Genomic DNA, 27,152 nt, shown 5'->3' on the forward strand with positions numbered 1-27,152 from the left:
GACCGGAGCCGCAGAACCCACGGGACCTGCAGCTCTTCCTATCCCTCCGCGGACGCGAGTACGGGATGTTTCTGGACGCGAGCGGGACAGTGGCGGGCCTCCAATGGCGACGGAAGAACTTGCGCCCGTCGCCCCTAAAACCCTTCCACGTTCCCGCTCGGCGGGTGGGCCGCCGACCGTCCGGGACGGCCCGGCTACCCGTACTCGCTCGAAATCCCTCACGTTTCGTTAGATTGTGTTGTGTTGTGTTATTGTTATAATGTTCTTCAATGCTTCGTGTCTTTTTGCGTGTTGGCCCTTTACACCCGCATTGCTTTTCAGGTTGCAATTCAGCCGAGGTCGGCTGGATTTTCTTTAGGGGGGAGGGTGATGTAATGCGGTTGTAAACGGCCCTTCTGAGGCGCCGTCAGGGGGGGAGGAGTTAGGTCACGTGGGGGGCAGAGGGGTTGAGTATAGAAGGAGGGGAACCGGAAGAGCAAGGGGAGTGACGGGGAACCAGGAACAGAGGAAGGCCACGAAGGGCGAAGCGGGGTGTGGCGAGATCGCCACGAACACGGGGGGAGCGAGGATCGGCACCGTTGGCCAGCGGTGACCGACCCGAAGCAGCGAGGAGGCTGCAGTCAGCAGCGGGGCTGCACAGAGAGGGTGGGCAGCGGGTCTGCATACAGTGACAGCCAGAGGGTCTGCACATAGGGGTAGCAGCGGGAGTCTGCATAGGGGTAGCAGCGAGTCTGCAGGGAGGAGGTTACAGTAGATGAAGCAGAGAGTCAGAGGGGAGAGGAAGCTATAATAGCAGTGAATAGCCGGGGGCTACAAATACAGGAGTTATAACAGAGTGCCGTGTGGGTAAAGACGTGAACCTGAATAAAGACACGAAGACAGAGAGAAGTGTTCGAGTCCTTTTATTACATATTTATTAACATACTTTTTTAGATTTTTAGATTTAAAGCTTTCGTGACTGCAGGGATTCATATTTTTGGTTCTTTCAAATTTTCGTTTTTTTTCTTAAGAAAAAACCGCCACTTTTTTTATTTTCTTGCTGTGGATTTCACACCTGATGATGATTGCTTGTGTTGCAGTCGAAACGTCGTGAGAATTTTATTGTTTTATATTTTTATTCTTTATTATTTCCCTTCTACGTGACTTTACCGAAAGAACCAAGAATATACTTTTTTTGGTTTACGATTGAGAGGTTAAGAACAGCTGGTGTGCCGTTTGAAGGCTGTGGCGGTCTTTGAAGAGGGTTTTTTTTGCTCGGTGGCCCCTGTAATACGAGGCTCGAGAGGCAAAAACACGGGTAGAAATTCTACTTCTACGCACGGACCTAACAAAAAAAAACATAAAATCGCACCGCTGCAAACGTCCCAAGGTAAAAATAAAATCAAAAGTGTGCCAAACTGTTTGAAAAAAAAATTAGCAAGGCACCACCGCCAACCAAACCTCACGTACAATGAGATGAAATATGTTTACACAGAGCCTTTAAATAGCTGCATTACCGCGGGACAGCGACAATGATTCGACTTAAAAACATTGTACGAGTCCCAAAGGCAGTTCCAGAATTTGGAAAATAAATTAAAGCATCCAGGCTTACACATTTCCGTAGTATGTAAACAACAACAAATCTCTCCTTCAAACAATTGGTTACCTAAGATGGCTCAATTGTAAGATTGTAAGTGCGAGTCGTTCGTGAAGAGGGCGACTTGGTTTTTTTTATTATTGCCCTCTAGCGGAAGTGGTACTTCAAGAAGTGGCGACGACTGTGAAACCATTCACTTAACTCATGCGGTGAAAACTCGCTGGTTCGTAGGGCCCATCGGATGTGTGGGTGTGTGTGTGTGAGAGCGCCTAGGGGCAACACAAAAAAAGTTGACTTTTTACCCTTGTCGCTTCGAACATGACCAGAGAGCACGAGAGAGAGCCGGGAGCTGTCACCCACCCTGGAAATCGTCGCCAGATTTGAAAGGTCACGGATAGTGTGGCTACGGTTCCGAACGCGATTTCTTTTTGAAATAAAACGATCAGAAAGCGTCGAGTAAAACCAGCGTGACCGATGTGCCATTTGTTTGTATCTCTAAATCAGAAAGGGCCTGAAATTAGATTTGGATTTTGTACGTTTTAAGGACAACGTTTTAAGAACAATGTAAGATATTTGGGAGGGGGGGGGGGGGAGGTTACGGACTGCCTACGTCGTGCGATCATGAAAGTGCGTGCCCATCGTGCCCACAAGCGTGTCTCGCTCGCATTGTCGCGAGACGCGGACCTGGCGGCAGGAACATCGCTGACCCGATGCAGTGTAACCCTTTCACGTTCCGAGACGTCGCTGCAAGTTGCAGGGTGGGTGGATGGGCGGCGGGTGTCCACGTGATTTTATTTGGAGAGGCGTAGTATCGCCGTTGTTTTTAAATCCTTTATATTAAGTTCACTTGCTTGCTTGCTTGCGCGCTTACGACCGTGCAAATCTTTCAGTCGTTTTTAAACCCACTTCCCGTGATCCAATCGAGCTGACATTTTGCACACAGACTCGTTGTGCGAGACAATTAATGTTCGTGAAAAGTTTTTTCCAAAATTTTACACTTTTTAGGAAAAAATATATTATATTTAATTACCAATTGCTTAATGGTGGCAGGCAATCATCTGACCCATAGGTGGCAGCCATCTCAAGCCAGACGACGAGAGGACTCTAGCCGCCACGCATATAAAGGATTTATAGTGAAAAACTTTGTTTTTACGCGTTAATTTTTTTTTAAAGACATTGTTACTCACCGCAGAGAATGGCAGCAACACGATCGCTGCATGCTGCGATAGCTGGCGCCAATCTGTGCCACACGTCCCCCTCCTGCATGGCCTTCTACTTTCGATTCCATTCCGATGATGTACACATTCCCATGACATACACATTCCGATGACGTACACGCACGTACGTCATCAGAATGAGAAATGGTTAAGTGGCGTCATTCCTTGGGACGTCTTACTTTTGGGAAAAAACCGAAACCCAAATTTTTTTTTCCCTGGGTTTTATCCTAAAAGTGCAAACGTGTCGGCTAGTCTAGCAGTGGTAGACCCAGGGCCTGGATTAACATTTTGTAGGCCCCTGGGCTATAGATACTGTGAGGACGCCCCCCCCCCCCCCCCGTAACATTTTTAAAAGGAAAACTAAAGTTAAAAGAAAAATAAAATGTATTTTTTTACAAGGCTAACAACAAATAAAATTCTGCATTCTCAAGTGAAATTAACTTTTCACTTAATCTCTGAAGGCCCTCCAGCTGACAGGGAGATGCAGCCCCTGAACCCCCCCCCCCCCCCCCGCGCCTTGATCCGACCTTGGGTAGAGTTGTATATTTCTTAATTAGTTTTTCTAACATTCATACCGAACACAAAGTCCGGCGTGAAATGGCACTCGAGTGATTAAAATGAAAGAAAACACACACGCCGTGTGCAGTTGGTAGATGTAAAAAAAGCAAGCATTCAGCAAAGTTGTAATATATTCGGACGCTGGGTAAGGATTGTATTAACGTTGTTCGAGAACGGAACGCATTTTTGGCTAATGCGCAGGTCGCATTTCTAGAAAATGCGTTCAATGTCGTCACAAAAGCTCAGCGATGTCTACGAACCAATCCAGAACCCCCCCCCCATCATGGATTGTCTGCAGCAGATATAAAGTACGCCCCACTGCCGATTGTCGAGATACAGGCGGGTAGGTTGTGAATTTGGTGCCACGCACTTTTGTGTCGCTTGGAATGCCAGTGTCACCATCTCCACCTCGTCTGCGAGCAGGTGCTCGCTAACACTACTTGCCCCAACAGTTTGCCGAGGCTACACGGGGGATCTCTGCCTTTGGGTGCCTAAAAGCGCGTGCGTATTTAGCCTTTCCACGCGTGCACGTTTGTGCACAACGCGACTACATTCTTGGTTCTTTCGGTAAAGTCACGTAGAAGGGAAATAATAAAATGATAAAAATAAAACAGAATATAATAAAAAAGAAATAAAAAAAATCTTCACCCGAGGATGGCTGCTTGCATTGTGGCCGAAACGTCGTGAGAATTTTTTTATATTAGGTTTTATTTTTATTATTTTATTATTTCCCTTCTACGCGACTTTACCGAAAGAACCAATAATACGAATCCCTGCAGTCACGAAAGCTTTAAATCGAAAAAATACAACGCGACTACTTGCGCTCCGAGTGACGAGAGAGAAAAGTGTGGGCGTTTGTGGAGGCCGAGGATAATGAAGAGTCCACCTCGCTGTGTAGGGGGCAGAGGACAACCCCAGGAATGGTGGGACTCGGCAAGAGGGGGATTAGAATGCCGTGAGTGCACGTCGAAGGAAAAATTCGCGAGGACTTTTTCTCGGCGACGAAAAAGACGACGGGCCAAGCGGACGAACGGAACAAAATACCGGTTGCTGCGTTTTCATTCACCGATGAGTCAAACGGTTCGGCCGGAGACATCCGCTTATTCGGTTTCTGCTCTGATGCGTCGCACGCTAACCCTAGACTTCATGCAAGGTATTTGTTTTTTTCCCTTCGCCACTGCTTGTCCCCCCCCTCCCGCCACCGCCACACCTCCATGATCCTAGGATGACGAGTACAAAAACTAATAAACTATTTTTTTTTATTTTTACTACCGAGCGATGTAGCTCTTTTTTTCAGAAGCGGCCTGGCCACAAGCATCAACTCAACAAAAGTGGCTTATTCACGTGGAAAAGCATATCAGCGAAACACCAAATACTGTAAACGCGTGACGCCGATTCTAAATGTGGGGGGGGGGGGGGGAGGAAAAAAAAAAACAGAGGACCCGGAGAAAAATACGCGCGGCCACGGTGGAGAGAGACACGCAAACTCTAAATATACCGCAGGCGTCAGAGGTGTCGGGCTCGAACCCAGCGCCCTCCTGTATACCATGCGAGGTAGTCAACATCTCCTAGGCACCACGGAAGCTGTGCGCAGAGCGTCAAGGCTGCGTAATGGCTCCCCGGCAGCCCGAGGTCGTTTCCGAGCGAGCGAGCGAGCGAACCAGGCTATTCCGGAGCGCGACGGAAGCTCGGAATCATCTCTCGTGCGGTGCGCGGGTGCAGAGATCCCCTTTGTAATCGTCGGGATCAGGGCTATCCCCCCCCCCCCCTCGCCGCCCCCCCTCATTGCGGCGGCGAGGAAGCGCAGGCAGGCAGGCTACGCGCGTCAAGTGGGAATGTGAAGTCTTGAGAAGCGAGAGAGAGACGGACGTCGATTTGAGGGTCCGGGTCAAACTGGCCCCCCGGAAGGAAATGCTTCTTTGGCGAGAGTGACGCAGCAATGTTCTTCGTTTGGTTTCCGTAAAATTTTGACTTTCAACTTTCGTGACTGCAGGAATTAATATTATTGGTTCTTTTCGGTAAAGTCACGTAGATAGAAAATAAAAAATAAAATTTAAAAATGAATTAAAATAATACAAATTAAAAATAAATTAAAATACAAATAATTTACATTTTCATTTATTTTTCAATTTATAAAAAAAAATATTTTTATTTTATTTTCTATCTACGTGACTTTACCGAAAGAACCAAGAAATCGGTTTCCGTTGTTATTTTTTGTCACGGGAGATTCAACATCGTCGTCAGGTGCCGACAGCTCTCGAAATGTGCACGGAAGTGGTGCGGACATTTTTATCGACGACCGTCTTTCAACGTCGCCAAGGACTGGTTAAGTGGAGGCGTCCTAATGCGTGCATTGGGTGTACACGTGCGTTGAGCCATCCTAAGTCCCCCCCCCAAAAAAAGACAATAATTACGGTAACGGGACAACGGCGTCGTGAAAGGGTCGCAAGTCGTTTCCACGCGCTTCGCGAGCATCGCCGCGGTACAAAGTGTAGTAAACTTTTGAAACACGTGCGTCAAACAAACAAAGGACACAGCAGAAGGACGCGACGCTAACGAAACAAAAAACTTGCGCGCTAGGAAAACGCTCGGCTCGTAAGGCCAGCGACGGTGGAAGTGGCACGAGCGTGTGAAAGGGGCACCGGGCGGGGGGGGGGAGAAAGAGGTGGTACCGACGCACAGCCCCCGTCCGCATCTCTCTGGTCATATCGAATGCACCGACGGGAGCAAGCCATCGGTTGGGGGGGGGGGGGGGCAAGCCAACTCGCTAACCAGCTAACTAACTCGATAACCAGCTAACTCGCGAGCCGGTGAGCGAGCGAACCGCCAGCGGGGATTGGCGGCGGTGGTGGTGGGGGGTCAACCCGAGCTGTCCTCATCGGCCTTGGCCGCGTTGAGCGGCTGCATCGACCGCAACGGCGACTGGCCGCCGTTGCCCGCGGAAGGGGCGTACTTCTTGGCCTCGCTGCTGTGCTTCAGTCCGTAGAAGAAGTAGATCAGAAAACCTGCGGCGGCAAATGGCGACGACGACGACAATGAAAACGACGACAAACGCGCCGTTGTTAATTCGCGGACGGAAATGTTTCGAAGCGGCTGTGTACAAACCACCCACTCGCCCCCCCCCCCCCCCCATTTTTTTCTAACGATTCTCGAAAAACAATGATCGTTACGAGAGCCAGAGCCAAATCGAAACGTCAAGAGCACGGTTCCGACGAGATGGCATCTGCGTTGAGCCCGCAACGGTGCGAAAACCCCGGCAACCTGAGTTCGATTCCCGGCTCACAGCGACGATTATCTGAACCGGTCCTGGGCCTCCCACCAGGTCAACTCAACCTCAGGCAAGCACCTAGTGCGGCGTGTAAAACATCGCCACTGGGGAGACAAAGGCGGTCGGGCGTGGTGCTGGCCACCCACCCCGTCGTGTGTTGTGCTGCACATCATATAGGTGCTGCTCGCTAACTGCACTTGCCCCAACAGTCTGTGAAGGTTACACGAGGGGTGGAATCTTTGTCTTTGGGTCGTACGCTGTACAAAATCTTAAATGCACCGAAATGATGCAAAGCCTTGGAAAAGAAAAGAAAAATGAGACCACAAATGAGAAAATGCCCGCAGCGGAATAAGAATATAAACACTTTTAGAAATAAAAAGGTTTAAAAAAATTATACCAAATATAATCTTGCAGCAGCAACAAAAAAAACGGTACTGCACACACGTTTGGCACTGCGTGTGCACACGCAAGCGCACACAGTGGAATTACCGCTTGCCAGGCGGATGATGTATGGTAGGCAAGAGGGCCGGCCGGCACGCGAGAGCGAGGAGAGAGAGAGCGAGCGAGTGCGAGCGAGAGAGCAAGAGAGGTCGAGAGAGAGAGCGATCGAGCGAGCGCGTGAGAGAAAGCGAGCGAGAGAGCGAGCGAGAGCGCGAGAGAGAGACCGCGAGAGCGAGCGAGCGAGAGAGCCATCGAGAGGTCGAGAGCTCGAGAGAGCGCGAGAGAGAGCGAGCGCGAGATAGAACGAGCGAGCGAGAGAGCCATCGAGAGAGCGAGCGAGCGAGAGAGCGCGAGAGAGAACGAGCGAACGAGCGAGCGCGAGAGAGAACGAGCGAGCGAGAGAGCCATCGAGAGGTCGAGAGAGAGAGAGCGCGAGAGAGCGAGCAAAGTGCAGAGTACCGTGGCGGGTACAGTGTGTTCCCTGCCGCGCGCTGCATTCTAAGAAGGTCGTTACTCTGAAATATGCTCCGAGGCATTGATGACAGTGCCTGCTGCTGCTGCTGCCTGCTGCCTGCTGCTGCTACTGCTCTGGGAAGCGGCACGAATGAGAGAGGTGGCGTTGCTGCTGTTGCTGCTGTTGCTGCTGTTGCTGCTGTTGCTGCTGTTGCTGCTGTTGCTGCTGTTGCTGCTGTTGCTGCTGTTGCTGCTGTTGCTGCTGTTGCTGCTGTTGCTGCTGCTGTTGCTGCTGCTGCTGTTGCCGCGCACAGCGCAACCTGCGCCGTGCTAGAGACCGTGCCCTCGCCCCACGCTGCACCGCACAAACTGAATCCACATTTCCGATATGATATCCCTCAACTATTGTCCTGTCAAATATAGTTTATTATTCACTATTATTATTACTACTGCGACTACGCTCGTTGACCCGGGGAAAGGCGCGGCGAATCCTCGTCCTGCCAAAACGCAATGACAAATCGAGTCATTCGCTGGTGGGTTTTGTCCACATTGTGGTAATATTTTGGCCGAAACCGATTACAATTTATGGGTGGGGTTTGTTGTTGTTTATCTATGGGAGGAAACCTAGGCAGAACATGGGGAGGTCATAGAAACGTCACACACACACACAAAGGTGCCCAAGGGCAGGAATCGAACCCAGGCCCTTTGACGCTGCACGCGGTACGAGTGTTAACCACTATGCTGCCCTCCTGCCCCAAGGTTTTTTTATAATTATTATCAACTCTTGAATATCTCGATTACTTGCTCATGGAGACTCCAAAAATCAACGGGTTTCTGTGAGATGGTCTTCCTGTGAGGTGTGACAGCCGATGGGAAGCAATGGGTTCTGGGGCAGCAAGGTGGGTTCTGGGGCAGCAAGGTAGATCGTTGCTGCCGCTTCTGTTTCTGTTGCTCTGGGAGATGCTCATGGACCACAGCTCGCCACATTCGCAGATCGGCGGAGTCCTTCAACGGTGAAGTTCAACATACGGACTGTATGTACGTTGAACTTCTTTCGCACCGTACGTAGCCAACGGTGCTAAATCGGCGTTGCGGGGGAAGGACAGCCAACTAAACACAAAAATTAGTTCTAAAGAAATTAGTTTTCAATCTGGATTTCAAAGTGCATAGCTTCAGTGGCTTCTTGATATCGGAAGGAAGAGTGTTCCAGACGGCCGCAGAACCACCATCTTTGTTCGATGGCCAGCCAAGAGCGTTGTGGTGCGTTGTGGTGCATGGTGGTACATGGTGGAGCGTGGTGGTGCGTGGTGGTGCGTGGTGGTGCGTGGTGGTGCGTGGTGGTGCGTGGTGGTGCGTGGTGGTGCGTGGTGGTGCGTGGTGGTGCGTGGTGGTGCGTGGTGGTGCGTGGTGGTGCGTGGTGGTGCGTGGTGGTGCGTGGTGGTGCGTGGTGGTGCGTGGTGGTGCGTGGTGGTGCGTGGTGGTGCGTGGTGGTGCGTGGTGGTGCGTGGTGGTGCGTGGTGGTGCGTGGTGGTGCGTGGTGGTGCGTGGTGGTGCGTGGTGGCGCATGGTGGTGCGTGGTGGAGTCATTGCCATGAACTGTCGCCACCAATCAGGGTCGGGGTTTCGACACAGACACCAACTCGTTGTTAGACATTACGTTGAAAGTAGCGGCCTCCGAGTGCCTGCAGGCGTCGCATGAACCCGCTACCTACGACGCGCATCCCCGGCGGAGGAATTCCCAGTTCCCACGCGCGCTGCCGATCGATGCAACCCGACGCTTTGTCACACCGCCGGCGGCCTCGGCTAGTGGCCGGGTAGGCAGACAGCAGAGCGAAGGGGAGGAGAGGGGAGCGGAGGGATTGCCATACCGATGGTCATCCAGGCTGCAAACCGAATCCAGGTCATGAGGTCCAGCAGCACCATGAGGTAGGTGTTCACGAAGATGCTGACAACGGGCAGCACGGGCAGCAAGGGCACCTGCGAGGCGGAGAGAAAGGCACACCTTGTCACGCGGTACGGCACGCACGTGCGTAGCTGCACGACCTGCACTGTCGTGGCGCTTGCACGATTGCACCTCGTACGGCAGTCTCAGTCTTCTTCACTCAGTTTATCAAAGGTGGGGGGTGGGGGGAACTGTGGCCGATAAGAGAGGGAGACAAAGACGGCCGGGCGTAGTCCTGGCCACCCCCCTCCCCCGCCCCTCTCGTGTCTGCCGTGCCGGCCTTCATAGGTGCTACTCACTAACAGCACTTGCCCCAGCAGTCTGTTAAAGGCTATACGGGGGATATTTTCGATTTAAAGCTTTCGTGACTGCAGGGATTCATCTTTTCTTGGTTCTTTCGGTAAAGTCACATAGAAGGGAAATAATAAAATAATACACGTAAAACATCATAAAATCAAATGTTATTATTTCCCTTCTACGTGACTTTACCAAAAAAAACAATAAGACGGGGGATCTTTGTACTTTAGTGGTGGTGGTGGTGGCAGCATGAGGAGCTGAACCAACACTTCAAACTTGGTGATCTGCACTCAATTTTCAGAGGTGGAGGGTTGGTTGTGGGCCACTTTCGCCGATAAAGGCATCAGTCGGCGTTGAGTTACCGCCACGCCATTTGAACCCACTGGGGGGGGTTTGGACAGCAACACGATGACGATGATGGGTGGGCGGTGGTTTCACCGTTTGTGTATTGTCGGGGAGGGAGGAGGGGGGGAAGAGCAGGTCGCAATCGGGTACCCGATACCCGTACCCTACCCGATACCCGGCTATCCGTACCCGGCCGGGTACGGGTACCCGTTTGCGACCCTGGTGCGGCCGGGTACGGGTACGGGTAGGCCGTGAGTCACTGGCGAGTCACCGTTTGTCACTCATTTCGGGTAGGATACGGGTAGGCAACGGGTACCCGTACCCGGCCGGGTGGGGGGGAAGAGCAGAGGTCGCAATCGGGTACCCGATACCCGTACCCTACCCGATACCTGGCTACCCGTGCACGACCGGGTACGGGTACCCATTTGCGACCCTGGTACGAGTACGGGTTAGGAATCAAAACCCGTTTGCGACCTCTGGGGAAGAGTCTCACGTCAGCGGGCCACCACTGAAGGCCCACCAGGGGCCGCCAGCATCCCCGCGATGGAGGACACCGGCGTACGCGATTTTAGCGCTTGCACGGTGGATACCGCTCAACAACGTTTTGACTCGTGAAGGGTTTTTGTCCGTCACACTCAGTAGCCCCTATTAGTGTAACTATACTCTTAGTTTTTTCGGTAAAGTCACGTAGGTAAAAAATGAAATTAAAATGAATAAAAATAAAATAATAAATCACGACGTTTCGGAGGCAACACAAGTCTCCGTCATCCGGTGGGACCGTCACAGCCAGATTTGCTGCATCAAGTGAGGGAAGAATTCCATGATGCAAGTTCTTAAATACAAGTTAAGGGGGAGGGGGGGGGGGAGCTTATCAGAATGTAGTAGCCAATGAATGGAACGTATCGGGAGAGGGGCGGGGCTAAAAGAGAGCACGAGGTGCTCGTAGACGTCGACGTGTTTGTGCGCAAGTCCCTGTTGGTGCACATGATGACATGATAGAAGAGAACGAAAATGCCCATGTTTATACCAGTGTTGGCTGACAATAAAGAGAGTACTGTTAAACGCCGGGGATGTTAACACTCGGTAAAGTAACGTGACTTTACCGAAAAAACTAAGAGTATGAATCCTTGCAGTCACGAAAGCTTCAAATCTAGTGTAACTAAACATTATGAACAAGTGCCGGCTCGAGCCCTTTATTAGCGCCATCTCTCCCGGTCTCCGTTTCTTTCTTGCCGTGCAGCTGCCGACGCGGATCGCAGAGCGACAGCGCCGATGGATTTGTCACAGCTCCGGTGGTCAAGCCGGACAACCGTGTCGGCAGGACCGCAGCAGCAGCAGCAACAGCAGCGGAGTAGCGTATCGTCGTCGCTGTCACGTGTCCGTGTTTTTTTTGGATCTGAGGGGGACGTTGCGTCGATATACATCGGACGGTGCTGGTCTGCATGACCCACAGTCGCACACTGCTGGAGGAGAGTTTGTTAATTGATGAGCTATGAATGAGAAAGGCCATTGCCTGAAACAATCACCAATATATATTTTTTCTTTTACGGCCAGAGCATTATTGTCAAACGCGTTGAATTATTATTATTATTAAAATCACAATTTACTATTTGTTTTTAGCAGGTAAGGCCCCCCCCTGGGATATGTAGCTCTCTTTCAGAAAAGACCTGGCCACAAATGATAGCTCAACGAAGTTGGCCCAATCACCCGTGGAATTTTTATAGCTGCCAAATTACACATGTCGATTCTAACTGTGGAGGGGAAACCCGCAGGACCTGGGAGAAGAATCCACACGACCACGGGAAGAGAGAACACGCCAGCTCCAAATATACATATTCTTGGTTCTTTCGATAAAGTCACGTGAATAGAAAAAAACTTTTTTTTTATAATAAAAAACGTATTAATGAAAATGAAAGAAAAAAAAACACATAATAAAAATAAGTAAAATAAAAACTTTTTTTTTTTAATAATGCAAATAAAATACAAAAATTATTAATGAAAATAATAAAAACAAAAAACCCATAATAAAAAAAAATAGTAAAATCAAAAATTTAAATAAAATAATAAAAGAAAAAAACTCATCAGGCGGAGAGAAAAGAAAAAAAATCCAAATATCCAAACGGGTGTCAGGGTCAGGATCGAACCCACGACCCTCCTGTATACCAGGCGTGGTAGTTAACATCTCGACACTGTGAGAGAGACATGCAAACTCCAAATATACAGCAGGCATCGTCAGGGTCAGGATCAAACCCACGACCTCCTGTCTACCAGGCGAGGTAGTTAACATCTCCTAGCCACCGTGGCACCCTACATGCACCACTGCCAACGCAGTAGCAGCAGCATCACCAAGTAATGTGGTTGGATGCGATTCAGTCTTGGGTCTCCTCTCCTTTGTGGGAGCACTGGCAGAGGGATGAGATGGTGGTACGTGCCCCTATCGGCGATTGGTGGCACCTCGTGTAGGTACGTTGAACCTCTTTCCCACCGTACTTAGCCACTGTGCAAATGGGAAGTGCAGTGTTGAGTCCACGGGCGGTGTTGAGTCTACGGGCGGTGTTGAGTCTACGGGCGGTGTTGAGTCTACGGGCGGTGTTGAGTCTACGGGCGGTGTTGAGTCTATGGGCAGTGTTGAGTCTATGGGCAGTGTTGAGTCTATGGGCAGTGTTGAGTCTATGGGCAGTGTTGAGTCTATGGGCAGTGTTAGTCCATGGGCAGTGTTAGACTCAACACTACCAATAGACTATGGGCAGTGTTTCGAGTCCATGGGCAGTATGTGTGTATGTTGAACTTTTTTTGCACCGTACGTAGCCAACCGTGCTAATCGGAGGTGCGGGGGATGGGGGGGGGATGTGACTACAAACTAAAAACACAAAACAGCAGTTTGAAAGAAACGAGTTTTCAAACTGGATTTAAAACTGCATAGCCCCCCAGCGGGCTTCCTAAATCATCGGACGGGTGTGGTAAGAGCGGCGAAGAATCACCCCGCCGACCCCCCATCCCCTAACTCCGTGGCGTCGAGGCCGAGATTGATCGCTAGGCCACCCCGCGCTGCTGCGTCTCTCTGTGGAGAGACCGCAGAGAGAGACAGAGAGAGGGCAGGCGTGTCCTCGTGACATTTGAAATAAGAGCAAGCGACAAGCAGCTTGCGATTTTTTTGGTTCATTTTTTTAAATGTGCTTCGTGCCATCGTCTTCACACCCCCGTTGCGGCGAGCAGCAGCCAGGCGGAGTGCAAGCTTCTCACTGGATATTTTGTGGGTCTCCGATAGACTGCAGTAGCCACGCAGGACCGAGGAGCCAGAGCCGTGGCGAGAGGAATACTAATACGGATCATCTCAACTTGTAACTCTGCACTGGCCCCGAACCACAGACGAGTGGCGGGGAATGCAGCGGTCATGCGGTGTAGCCGGCGACAAATTCTCCACCCAAAGCTCTGCGATCCCCTATATGTTAAGGCATTATAGGCCAGTCAGCTGTTTACTTGTGGGAAGAAACTGGAGCGCCTGGAAAAAAAAACACGTGTGCAAGGGGACAACACTCGATCCCATACAGATGGAACAGCTGAAGTGCACATTCGTTGTACCGCCTTCTCACGGCGAGCCAGGGTGTGGCCGGGCCTCGACACCCACGGCAAGGGAGTTTCACACGACATCTGTGTGGTGATCCAGAAACCCTCGCTGCTGCTGCTGCTGCCTCCACAGCGCTGGATTTACAGGCAGCCATGCGCAGCGGCAGCAGCAGCATAGCCACCACCGTCCGATGGATGTGGTGTGCCGGGTGGGGAAATATTTCTGTAAATTAAGGCCCACTGAGCTACGTAAGCTCGTTTTCAGAAGCGAGCTGGCCTCAAACGAGAGCTCAGCGAAGTGGCTCATCATGTAACAAAAGGTTTTACTCTTTCTGGCAATAAAACAGGTGAGAATAGGTTTTTCCCATTTTTTCATGGCAACAAAACAGCTGTGTTAAGATGTTAATACACCAAACTGAAACCTTTAACAAGGAATCATGTCTGCATTAACCACAATACTTGTGGTCAGAATGCAAACAGAAAATATGCTCTGATAATATATGATGCATTGTCCTTGAAACTGATTGGTCCACACGTCCTCTGGTCTAACACCGTTTGAGACGAGGCTCGAAAGAAAGCGGTCTCTGGTGTGGACCAATCAGTTTCAAAGACAATCATTATCGAACGTGTTTTTTGTTTGCTTTCTAACCACAAGTATGGTGGTTAATGCAGACAAAAAGGTTTCAGTTTGGTGTTTTAACATCTCAACACCTGTTTTGTTGCCATGAAAAAAGGGGAAAACCCCATTCTCATATTTTGGTACTGGCAAAGGAGGTCCCAATAAAACAGTGGTGCCAAGATGTTAAAACCCCAAACATAATCCTTACTCAAGGAATCCTGTCCGCATTAACCACACGCACTTGCGGTGAACATGCAAACAAAAATCGTGCTCTGGTCATTTTCATGCTTCGTGCTGTTCACCTTTTGGCGTCCTCTGCTGAGACTCGACTCGATAGAAAGCCGTCTCTGGTGCGGACCAATCGGTTTCAAGGACAATGCCAATATATTATCAGAGCATGTTTATTTGTTTGCATGTTCACCGCAAGTACGTGCGGTTAATGCGGACAAGATTCCTTGAGTAAGCGATTCTGTTTGGCGCTTTAACATCTTGACATATTTTAATACTTGCAAGAAAGGTCCCATATTGGCTTATCATGTTGAAATTTATAGCAGCCAAATACTCTCAAAATGTTTCTAAATGTGCAGGGTTAAACCCAGAGGACCCGGGGAAATATCCACGCCACCACGGGGAGGACATGCGCAGCCGTCGGGGCCGGCATCGAACCAACGACCTCCCGTATACAAAGCGAGGAAGTTAACATCTCCTAGCCACCAAGTCACCGACCAGAAAAAAAGTTTTTCCCGACCCTTCAGCAATCGAATCCCTGGGCTCCACGTCGCTGAAAGTGTGGCAGATGGACAGCACCTGGCTGAAATCGAACCCGCCGGTCACACCGTCCCGCAGACGCATCGCTCGCGATCGCAAATTCCCTTTTTATCATCTCGTCATCAAAATGTAAAATTGCCTGCGGACTTTTTCGGCGTATCTGCAGAGTCATTGCAAAGGGGGCGACATGTCCCCAGGTCAGTGCGAATTAACGAGGGCTGGACGTGAGAATAAGACGACACTGGATGTGAATGTCAAGCGCTGTTTGTCAAAGAAGCCTTTCGGAGACAGCGCCCGACAGGCCCTTCAGCAGCGTCTTGGCCGGTCGCTCTTTCGTCAACGTCGTTGAATAAAAACCCTTTCCCCATTTCCATTCCGAGACGTTGCTGCAAGTTGCAGAGTGGTGGTCGTCCCCGTTCACCTCCGAATCTCGGAACAGCGCGACTGGCGCGGCGTTAATTTGATTTATTTTGTTTTTAAAAGTCGTTGTTACTCACCGCAGAGAACCGGAGCGACGCGACCGCACTCTACGATAGCTGGCGCTAAACAGTGTCGCACGCCCTCCCGCGTGGGGCTTGCGGGAGCCTCGGTAACGTCTTCCGGTACATCATCAGAATCATCAGAATGGGAACGGGTTAAGATGTTTTTGTATATTTTGTATGTATGTGCGTTGAACTTCTTTCGCACCGTACGTAGCCAACCTTGCCAAAATCGGAGGCGCGTTTCTAAATGTATCGCACGGCCAAAGAGTACGTGACACAAGGCTCAACGTCCCCGCGCTCTCGCATTGATCGCGTGCACCCTCCGATCTTGACGCGGTGCATTGTGGGAAGAAGCTAGATGGCAACCATCATGGCTGCACGCTGCACGTTTGTTTATTTATTGCGATTGCCAAGCCCAGCAAAGCCTCGCACCGGAGGCCTCACGACTCCTGCTCGGGAGGGTCCTTACCATGAAGGAGACCTTCGTCTGACTCTGCGGCTGCCTCCAGACGACGACGGTGACCGCGACGAGGGCGGTGGCAAAGATGACGACCATGGCGATGACCCAGGTGGCCTGCTCGGCCAGGGCCGAGGCTCCGTGCACCATGAACATGGTGAGGACCACGCAGAGTAACGCTGCGCACACACACGGACGGACGGACGGACGGACCCACACACGCCAGTTACGTAACCACACCTCAACCAGCGCACACAAGCGCACAATCGCGTTCACAGAGACAAGGATCGCCTCCCCCGCTGTATAGCCTCAGCAGACTGTTGGGGCAAGTGCTGTTAGTGAGCACCAATGAAGGCCGGCACGGCGCACGAAGGGGTGGGTGGCCAGCACCACGCCCGGCCGCCTTTGTCTCCCCAGTGACGATGTTTACACATCGCACCAGGTACTCAGTTGAGGCCGAGTCGACCTAGGGGAGGCCCAGGACCGGTTCAGATAATTGTCACTGGTGTTGACCGTGAGCGGTAATCGATCTCGGGTCGCCGGTTTTGTAGCGCAGCGTGCTAACCGTTGCACCACCGCTCCCCACACAATCACGTTTACAACCAATCCGTGCACATGAGTACGCAATCATGGTCACGAGGTTAAAGTAAACTTTTTATTTGACCAGGTAAGGCTCACTGAGCTATGTGTAGCTCTTCAGAAGCGACCTGGCCACAAATTAGATCTCAACGAAGTGGCTTATCATGTGGAAATTCGCCAAATACTCTAAAACGCGTGATGTTGATTCTAAATGTGGACGGAAAAACCGGAGGACTAAGGGAAAAATCCACGCGACCACGGAGAGAGACACACAAACTCCAAATATACAGCAGGCATCGTCAGGGTCGGGATCGAAGCCACGACCTCCTGTATACCAGGCGAGGTAGTTAACATCTCATCACTGTGAAAGAGAGACACGCAAACTCCAAATATACAGCAGGCATCGTCAGGGTCGGGATCGAACACACGACCTCCTGTATACCAGGCAAGGTAGTTAACATCTCATCACTGTGAAAGAGAGACACGCAAACTCCAAATATACAGCAGGCATCGTCAGGGTCAGGATCGAAGCCAGGACCTCCTGTATACCAGGCGAGGTAGTTAACATCTCATCACTGTGAGAGAGACACACGCAAACTCCAAATATACAGCAGGCATCGTCAGGGTCGGGATCGAACCCACGACCTCCTGTATACCAGGCGAGGTAGTTAACATCTCATCACTGTGAGAGAGAGACACGCAAACTCCAAATATACAGCAGGCATCGTCAGGGTCGGGATCGAACACACGACCTCCTGTATACCAGGCAAGGTAGTTAACATCTCATCACTGTGAAAGAGAGACACGCAAACTCCAAATATACAGCAGGCATCGTCAGGGTCGGGATCGAACACACGACCTCTTGTATACCAGGCGAGGTAGTTAACATTTCGCCGCTGCGGCACGGTGGGGGGGGGGCGGGGAGGGGGGCTCACCGATGAGGCCGACACACACGTTCACGATGACGGTCGATTGCTTGTTGGGAAGCCGCGACCGAGGCTGTATCAGCAGCATGGGCCCCCACTGCGGCTTGTCCTGCTCCTCCGAGCCGGCACCCCCAGGCACGAATTCAAAGTCCGGTGAGTCCTTCCAGTCCGGCTCCGGTTGGTAACTGACCACGCGAACAGTGGGGGGGGTCACACGTGGGCAGCGCGGTCACCAAATCTGCGCTTGACGCATCGCGGCGATCGACCGCGGCCGAATTCGTCGACGCGAGTTTCGCCGTTCGAATGTCGCAACGCCGCAATGGATACGCGCACGCCGCGTCCGCCGGCTGAGCACGTGGGCTGCCTGTAATCCGGCGCCGTGGAGGCAAGCGGCGATGGCTGGTGGATCGCACACAGACGTCGCGTGAAACTCCCTTCCCGTGGGCGTCCCAGAGTACCGCACCGAGAAGGCGGCACAGAAAAAATGTGTTCCATCTGTACGGGATCGAGCGTTCTCCCCCCCCCCCCCCTTCGCACGCGTGGGTTTCCTCCGGGTGCTGCGGTGTCCTCGCACGTTAAAACGCTTATTAATTGGCCGATAAAACATTCATACAAAGAGGATCACAGAGCTTGGGCAATTGTTGGCGCCGGCTCATCGCGTGGCCGACTTGCAGCTCTCGTCTGTGGCTCCGCCTGGCATCTGCCGAGTCATTCTCTCTCTCTTCAGGGAGGCGAATCGCCCGATGAATCTCTCGCGAAATGCCACGGTACTCAAATTGTGTGCCGAAGTAGTAGCCAATCGGCACGTTTTGCTCACGTGACAAACCTTGCGAATCGGGCGAGTTAACGACACATTTATATTTACGCCATCCAACCCAAAAACGTTTATCGTGCGTAATATTGGTCGCGAAAAGCCGACGTGTACGAATAACGGTCCTTCCGTGAAATACCAGGTCCGTGGTCTGTAATGTTATTCATGTTGCTTTCTATATAAACACAACAACAACAACAACACGGACAACCACCGGACATCACAGAGCAGCTCTGGCACGCGCGACCCAGCGCTGCAGCGGTGACCGTGCAGCGCGGGTGCCAGAAACCGGGGCGGCAGTGGCGAGAGCCTTTCCTGCACAAACGCGGAAGAGCCGCCAACGAGCAGCCAGACGATCGGGGTTGTGGCCCTGCACCACCACCAACCCCACCACCACCACCACCACCAACCCCGCCACCACCACCAACCCCGCCACCACCCCCACCACCAACCCAACCACCACCACCACCACCAACCCCACCACCACCAACCCCACTTACCACCACCACCACCACCACCACCAACCCCGCCACCACCAACCCAACCACCACCACCAACCCCGCCACCAACCCAACCACCACCCCCACCACCAACCCAACCACCACCACCACCAACCCCACCACCACCAACCCCACTTACCACCACCACCAACCCCGCACCACCACCCCCACCACCACCAACCCCACCACCACCACAAACCCCACACCACCACCACCCCCACCACCACCAACCCCACCACCACCACAAACCCCACACCACCACCACCCCCACCACCCCCACCAACCCCACACCACCACCACCCCACCCCGCACCACCACCACCACTCACCCCCAAATGTTTTTTGATGTTGTTACCATAACGCCAGGCTGCCGTATATATATCCGCCCATGTTATTCCGAGGCTACACGGCTGTAGCCAACCGCAGCAAAAATATTAAAAAGGACCCCGTGGATTAATTCGTTCGGACGAAAGAGGAAGGGGACCCGGGAAAGAGCGTGGCGAGCGGGGGTGAGGCGGGCGGGGAGCTGCTGCTTGGCATTCCTTACCGCAGGATGAGCACGCAGGCAGCCACCAGAGAGTATGAGAGCAGCGTTCCGATAGACATGAGGTCCACCAGGGCGATGAGGTCAAACAGGAACGCCATCACCGCTGATGCAGACAAACGATAAAAGGCAAAATGACCCTCATGGCGGAACCCCGGGGTACCAATGTAATACAAAATGGCCGAGGCAATAAAATATTTTATTTCTGGGACACGATTTTTTTTCCAGGAGTGTATACTTCAACTCCGCGACTGGGGTACCAATCAAATCGGTGGTGCCACACTCCGCAATGTCGAAACGCAGCGAGGACAATGATTGCGACGAAACCCGGAATGCTCGCACGCACCGTAGCGGTGCATCGTGCACAGCTCGTCGAGATGAGTCGATTGCCGCGTCGCCGACCATCAACAGACTACAAATGACTGCATCACGGACATTGTGCGAGAGCCGGGGTACCGCCATAAGGTTCAAATATCCAGCATTGACGGACTGTTCGGGGCAAGCACCGTGAAGCGAGCAGCGGCACCTTTAAAAGGCCGGCACGGCGCACGAGGGGGTGGGCGGCCAACACCACGCCCGATGTTTACACATCGCACCAGGTGCTCATTTGAGGTGGAGTCAACTTCGGGGAGAGGGAGGCCCAAAACGAGTTCAGATCAGAGGTCGCAATCGGGTACCCGATACCCGTACCCTACCTGATACCCGGCTACCTGTACCTGGCCGGGTACGGCTACCCGTTTGCGACCCTGGTGCGGTGGGGTACGGGTACGGGTAGACGCACGTGACTCACCACAACCAATGAGTGAGAAGGCCGTGAGTCACTGGTGAGTAACCGTTTGTCACTAATTTCCCAACGTCTTGTCTCTTCTCACAATTCAAGTTCCTAGAATCAACCCACCCGCGCCTGCAACATGGCTTCATCCCAGAGGTCGCAATCAGGTACCCGTACCCTACCCGATACTCGGCTACCCGTACCCGGCCGGGTACGGGTACGGGTACCCGTTTGCGACGCTGGTGCGGCCGGGTACGGGTACGGGTAAGGAATCAAAACCTGTTTGCGACCTCTGGTTCAGATAACCATCACCGGTTTGGCCAATGAGCGGGAATGTATAAAGCAGCCAAAGAACTCCAAACGCGCGATGTCTATTCTAAAATGTGAAGCACAAGACCGGAGGACCCGGCGAAAAATCCACGCGACCACGGGGAGAGAGCGAGAGACACGCAAACACCAAATATCCAGGGATTGTCATGGTCGGGATCGAACCCACTCCCTCATGTACGAGCAGCAACGCCTCGGGCTCGCCAGTGTCGCGGCTCGCTGCTACTCACGAGCGATCCGTCAGCCCCCCGCACCCCCCCCCCCCCCCCCCCCCAAGTCCTCGTCGGTGCGCGAATCAAAATTACGTCGTCCGGCCGTGGTCAGAGCACTTCACTCGCCGTCGGAGAGAAGCCGGCTCAAATCTCGGCCGGACCACTTCCCTCGGCCAGGGATGCAGAGCAGAGGGGCGCAACGATAGTTAGGAGATGTTAACTCCCTCGCCTGGTATACAGGAGGTCGTGGGTTCAATCCCGACCCTGACAATGCCTGCTGTATATTTGGAGTTTGAGTCTCTCTCTCATCATCATGGTGGCTAGGAGATGTTAACTACCTCGCCTGGTATACAGGAGGTCGTGGGTTCGATCCTGACCCTGACACCTGCTGCTGTATATTTGGAGTGTGCGTCTCTCTCTCTTTCCCTCTCTCTCCCCGTGGTCGCGTGGATTTTTCGCCAGTTCCTCCGTTTTTCCCCCTCCACATTTTAGTACCACTGTCACGCGTTTAAGAATCTTTGGCTGCCGAGCTACACAGCTCTTCGTCGACCTGGCCACGGTGACAGCCCAAGGAAGTGGGCCTCATCGCCACCCCGTGGACGTCTATAACGGCAGCAGCAGTCAAATAACCCCCGTAGCAGCCAAACAGTCTGAAGCGCAGAGCCCGGGCGCTCACCTGCCACGGAGCCCGAAGTGATCGTCGCGAGGATGGGAGTCTTGAAGCGCTTGTGGACGCGCGCCAGCCAGCGGAACAGCAGGCCGTCCTCCGCCATGGCGTAGATGATGCGAGGCATGGGGAAGATGCTTCCGAGCAAACTGGGGTGGGGCAATCAGGCCGAGCGCACGGAAGGGAGCGAGAGAGAGAGAGTTCACCGATGATGGCGGTAGCGGCGGTTATAAAAATGCTCGTTGCACGCGAAGGCGGGCGAGAAGGCAACCTCCGCACGGGCAACCTGGATTCCACGGAGGCGACACCAGGCGCTGGCGGCTATGCTGCCTTCACCGCTATCCGTACGTTGTGGAGGGAGCGGCAAGGGATGGGTGAATCGCCGCGCAAATGTCGAGAAGCTCCCTTCGGACCCCGCGGGCGTCGAGGCGATGCCCGTAAGCCCTGGCTCGCTAGGAGAATGCAGCGAAGCGCGGACTGATATCGCCTGCGCCTTCTGTGTGGGATCGAGTGTTGCCCCCTCGCACGTGTGGGTTTTCGCCGGGTTTTTGCTCCCACGTGCAGCATAAACGCTCGCCAATTGGCCGAAAACATCTTAATTACGGAGGGAACTGTTGGTGCCGGCTCACTGCCCGGCATCCTTCCAGCTCGGCCTGTGGTTGTCACTCGGCGATTGGCAGATGCAATTTGCATGAATGACGCCGCGATACGAAACTAATCGATTATTTTAAAAAAAGTGTAATCGATACCCAGACATCATAGCATTTGTTTTATTATTTCGCCTCTTTTTCTTTCCCCAGTGAGATCCTTGATGAAAGGCGCTTCTCCATACATTGGGCATTATTATTAAAGAGTTCAACACGTAGACTTCCATGACCAATATTTTCCATAGGGAGGTTTTTTGGGTGCGGGGCCGTCCATAAATGACGTCACGCGATTTTAGACGATTTTTTACCCCCCCCCCCCAACCCTAGTCACACGGCGTCATAAAAAGTCAGACCCCCCCTCAAATATGACGTCACAAAGCTCTGCCCCCCCCCCCCCAAGAATATTGTCATTGTAGTGCGTATTTAATGTGGCGCTGCACTCTGTTGTAGAAGAAAACATTTATTAAAAAGTATATTTAATTAAGTAGAACGTGTTGTCTATATTTATTTAAAGTTGCGCATTTTGATGCGATGTCACATTTCTAAAACCCCCGCCCCCCCCCCCCGTCACACATCGTCACAAATATCTGACCCCCCCCCCCCAGGTGCGTGACGTCATTTATGGACGGCCCCTTAATTCGCGTGAATATCAATGTGTCGTTAAACCCGCCACCACCCGACACAACCACCTTATAAAGATTTGTCACGTAAATAAAACCTGCCAATCCGTTGCTAGTTCGGCACACCACATGTGTGTCGGGAGAGTAAACCCACTACAAAATTGACAATTCCAGCACGACGTTTCGCCAGGAATTACAACCAGCATCATCAGGCGACAGTCAAGTGTTTCTGGATAAATCCTCCTCCTGTTTCAGTCCGAAATAGAGGGATAAATGTGATGTTGTCACTTGTGAGAATTTATATGCATTCATTAATCCCCGCACCTCCGCCTCTCGCACCTGACGATTGGCCGTGTCAGGTGGTGGCGGGTTTAACGACACATTTATAGTCGCGCGATCTAACCCAAAAACGTCTGCTATGGATCATTAACATTACTGTTAACATCACGATGTGCCCGATCTCATCAGACCTCATAAGCCAAGCAGGCCAGAGGCTGGAAGGCGCCCGGATAGGTGGCCACCACCTTGCACGCCAGGTTGCTTAGGCTGCTGCGGGGCTGTGCGCCAGCAAAAACAAACAAAAAATCCATCGTTGCGATGTACTTCTACGCTCCCACGCCTACGCTTTACACCAACCCCCCCGCTGACGGGCGCAGGGAAGTTACGGTTAAATAAACCGCGCTACGGAAGGGGATACTTCCCTCCTGCAAGGAGGGGGGGTGGGCGGGCGGCGGCCGAGCGCGAGAGCAGCGGACGCTCCTCCGCGTGGCCACACGGGGGAACCGACGTCCCAGTGCGCGCGACGACGGTTACAAGCGGCGGCGCGCACCGTGCCAACACCGCACATGCGATGAGCACGGCTGGCTACGCACGGTGCGACAGAAGTCAAACGTACGTATGTACGTACTGCCCGTAGACTCAACACTGCCCGTAGACTCAACACTGCCCGTAGACTCAACACTGCCCGTAGACTCAACACTGCCCGTAGACTCAACACTGCCCGTAGACTCAACACTGCCCGTAGACTCAACACTGCCCATAGACTCAACACTGCCCATAGACTCAACACTGCCCGTAGACTCACCACTGCCCATAGACTCACCACTGCCCATAGACTCAACACTGCCCATAGACTCAACACTGCCCATAGACTCAACACTGCCCATAGACTCAACACTGCCCATAGACTCAACACTACCCGTAGACTCAACACTGCCCATATACTCAACACTGCCCATAGACTCAACACTACCCATAGACTCAACACTACCCATAGACTCAACACTACCCATAGACTCAACACTGCCCATAGACTCAACACTACCCGTAGACTCAACACTGCCCATAGACTCAACACTGCCCATAGACTCAACACTACCCATAGACTCAACACTGCCCGTAGACTCAACACTACCCATAGACTCAACACTGCCCATAGACTCAACACTGCCCATAGACTCAACACTGCCCATAGACTCAACACTACCCATAGACTCAACACTGCCCATAGACTCAACACTCCCCATAGACTCAACACTGCCCATAGACTCAACACTGCCCATAGACTCAACACTGCCCGTAGACTCAACACTGCCCATAGACTCGGCACTGCCCAGACTCAACACTGCCCGTAGACTCAACACTGCCCACAGACACAACACTGCCCATAGACTCAACACTGCCCATAGACTCAACACTGCACGTAGACTCAACACTGCCCACAGACACAACACTGCACGTAGACTAACACTGCCCATAGACTTAACACTGCCCGTAGACTCAACACTGCCCATAGACTCAACACTGCCCATAGACTCAACACTGCCCATAGACTCAACACTGCCCATAGACTCAACACTGCCCATAGACTCAACACTGCCCATAGACTCAACACTGCCCATAGACTCAACACTGCCCATAGACTCAACACTGCCCGTAGACTCAACACTGCCCGTAGACTCAACACTGCCCACAGACACAACACTGCACGTAGACTAACACTGCCCATAGACTCAACACTGCCCGTAGACTCAACACTGCCCATAGACTCAACACTGCCCATAGACTCAACACTGCCCATAGACTCAACACTGCCCATAGACTCAACACTGCACCTCCGATTAGCACGGCTGGCTACGCACGGTGCGAAAGATCAACACAAGGACGTATCCACGAGCCGTTAGCCACGAATGCCGGCGACACCGCGGTGGCCTTACCTCGAGGTGAGCGCGCACAGCGCCCCGATGGCCACCATGTACTTGGCGGGGCCCCAGCCCACGTACTCGAAGGCCACGGGCAGGGGGCTGGCCTCGTCCAGCAGATAGTAGGGCATCATGAGCGTGAGGGCGGCCGACACGCCAAAGTAGGCCACGAAGCAGATGAGCAGCGAGGCGACGATGCTGATGGGGATGGCCCGCTGAGGGTTCTTCACCTCCTCGCCTGCAACCGCAAACGAGCAAAACAGAGAGGGAGGGGGGGGGGGGGCTTGACGGTCGGTCCGTGGCGCGTGTCCGCGCATCCCAGGCGAAGAGCGGCACCTGTTCGGGCCGTGCCTTGGCTCGTTGTTTCGTCGAAGCGTCGACCTCGAGCATCGGGCTTTAAGTATTTGTGTGCGCTGCGTTACGAACCGCGCTGCGTTAACGCCGCGCCAAATGTCGGCGAGGCTTAACGGAGACGACGTTTGGCGGCAGGCGGCGGGCTTTCTTTTTTTCACCCCCCCTCCCTCCCCGTCAACCGCGCACCCACAGAGTGAGTGTCCGCGGAGTTCCTGTGTCCCCCCCCCTCCCTGCGTCGTGGTTCGTGCTCTGTGCCGGCCTCTTTATTTGAAATGCAATTTGAAAAATAAAAACACCAACAGAATGAATTTTATATTCTTTGGGTCTTTCGGTAAAATCACGTAGATAGGTTCAAAGAAAATTTTAAAAAATACAAAAAAAAGACGGAGTTTCGATCACAACTTAAGCAATCGTCATCAGGAGGACGATCGCTTTTGTTGTGATCGAAACGTCATAGTTTTTGTTCTTTTTTTGTTATTTTATTTGAACCCAAGTGACGTTACCGAAAGACAAAAAGAACATGAATTCCTGCAGCCACGAAAGCTTTAAGTCAAGATAGAATAAATTTTTAAGACCAATCCACGTTCAGGCCGCGAGATTGACTGGGTCGCATTCGTGACATTGGCCGGTCGCAAGCGGCGGGGTCAACGTGGAACGCGACGTGGATTTTACTCCGCGTGGAAAGGACACGGGGACAACGCTGCCCTCCGGAGCTCACACCAAACGTGGGATGGGGCGCACTCATTTAAGGCATCCGTCAATAGGCATCACGACTGCGCACAGGCACGGTGCGCCGTAAAGTACCATTCTCACAGACCCTTGTAAATGCTCACCACTCCCCCCAGCTTACGACACCTTTGGCGATATAATATGGGCATTCAAAGTCGTACCGGGGCCTGATGGTCTCACAGCGTAAAACTCACCAAGTCCTATGGTTAATACTGGTAGTAACCACCTGGTTCCACCAGCCCACAGGGGATTATTGTGTCCGTCCGTCCAGCGTGCAGGGAGGGGCTGGGTGCGGAGGGAGGGGCTGAGTGTGGAGGATGGGGTGGGGCTGAGTGGGGAGGATGGGGAGGGGCTGGATGGGAAGGGTGGGGCTAGGTGGGGCGTGGGAGGGGTGGGGCTGGGTGGGGAGGGGCTGCTCACCCCGTGGTGCCCTTATTTAAATGTTTGTGGTGCCCTCTCGTGGCTGCATGAGCGATGCGCAGCCTTACGTGCAAGACGAGGGCGATTTTACACAGCAAATCGCGTATGGGCCTGCTGACAGACCTCCCCCCACTCACTATGAAACGGACTGTCAACAGACCGTGGCACTCTGGTTGACCCCAGAGGACACGTGACCAGGTAAGTCTACACAGGGCCCCCAAGTGGGGTCTAGTGGTGGTCACGTGTCAGGGCCGAGATCCTGCTCGAGGATTCTAGAAGGTGGTCGTGGCCAAGGGCGGAGCCAGCTACGCCGCAGAGGATATAAGCCGAGAGGGACCGGCTGCTGTTGTTCATCCTGAATAATCTACATTCTACTTTCTACGTCCTCCAAGAGTCTCCAACACGTGGATCCAAGCTGTGGTCCGGTCCATTGTAGCTAGTTAGTGTCATTAGCGCAGTTAGCCTGGTGGTCACCACCACAAGTTGTTATCCTGTTAAGGGGCAGTTACCCCTTTGTGTTGGTGTAAATAAATGTGTTGCCTCCAAGTGTACATCTCTGACTCAGTTGAACTCACTACACAGACATAGACTCGGACTTGATTACTTTGGCTGGCAAGGCCCATTGAGCTAGGCAGCTCTTTTACAAGGATGACCACAACCCAAGACTGTCGGTAATGGTCGCAGTTACATGACAATACAGTTTCATCCAGTTACATAGAGACCCATAGAGTTACATAGAGACTCATTGAGTTCGAGATCAGTAGCTAGTCAGAGATGAAGAGTGACGCAGGCATCCAGAAAGTTAGATGGATATTCATAGAACGACACAGATTCAGAGTTACAACAGAAACTCA

At 52.5% G+C, this 27,152-nt stretch overlaps 1 protein-coding gene across 4 annotated transcripts in view; it reads right to left on the reverse strand.

Annotated features, from left to right (window-relative positions):
* Positions 1-886: 886 nt before the first annotated feature.
* The window catches only part of LOC133357798 (cationic amino acid transporter 2-like), a 68,149-nt gene continuing 41,883 nt past the window's right edge, over positions 887-27,152 (reverse strand). For all 4 annotated transcript variants that reach the window (XM_061575931.1, XM_061575933.1, XM_061575935.1 and 1 more), the window contains 7 exons: positions 24,811-25,033; positions 21,337-21,476; positions 19,353-19,455; positions 17,505-17,680; positions 16,003-16,169; positions 9,382-9,490; positions 887-6,356 (listed from right to left, as the gene is read on the reverse strand). In XM_061575931.1, coding sequence (XP_061431915.1) covers positions 6,211-6,356; positions 9,382-9,490; positions 16,003-16,169; positions 17,505-17,680; positions 19,353-19,455; positions 21,337-21,476; positions 24,811-25,033 — 1,064 coding nt within the window. In that variant the 3' untranslated portion in view covers positions 887-6,210. The remainder of the gene's footprint in view (positions 6,357-9,381; positions 9,491-16,002; positions 16,170-17,504; positions 17,681-19,352; positions 19,456-21,336; positions 21,477-24,810; positions 25,034-27,152) is intronic.

The sequence above is a fragment of the Lethenteron reissneri genome, chromosome 59 (assembly GCF_015708825.2).
Source record: "Lethenteron reissneri isolate LAM-NWPU_2019-01 chromosome 59, ASM1570882v1, whole genome shotgun sequence".
Classification (NCBI taxonomy): domain Eukaryota; kingdom Metazoa; phylum Chordata; class Hyperoartia; order Petromyzontiformes; family Petromyzontidae; genus Lethenteron; species Lethenteron reissneri.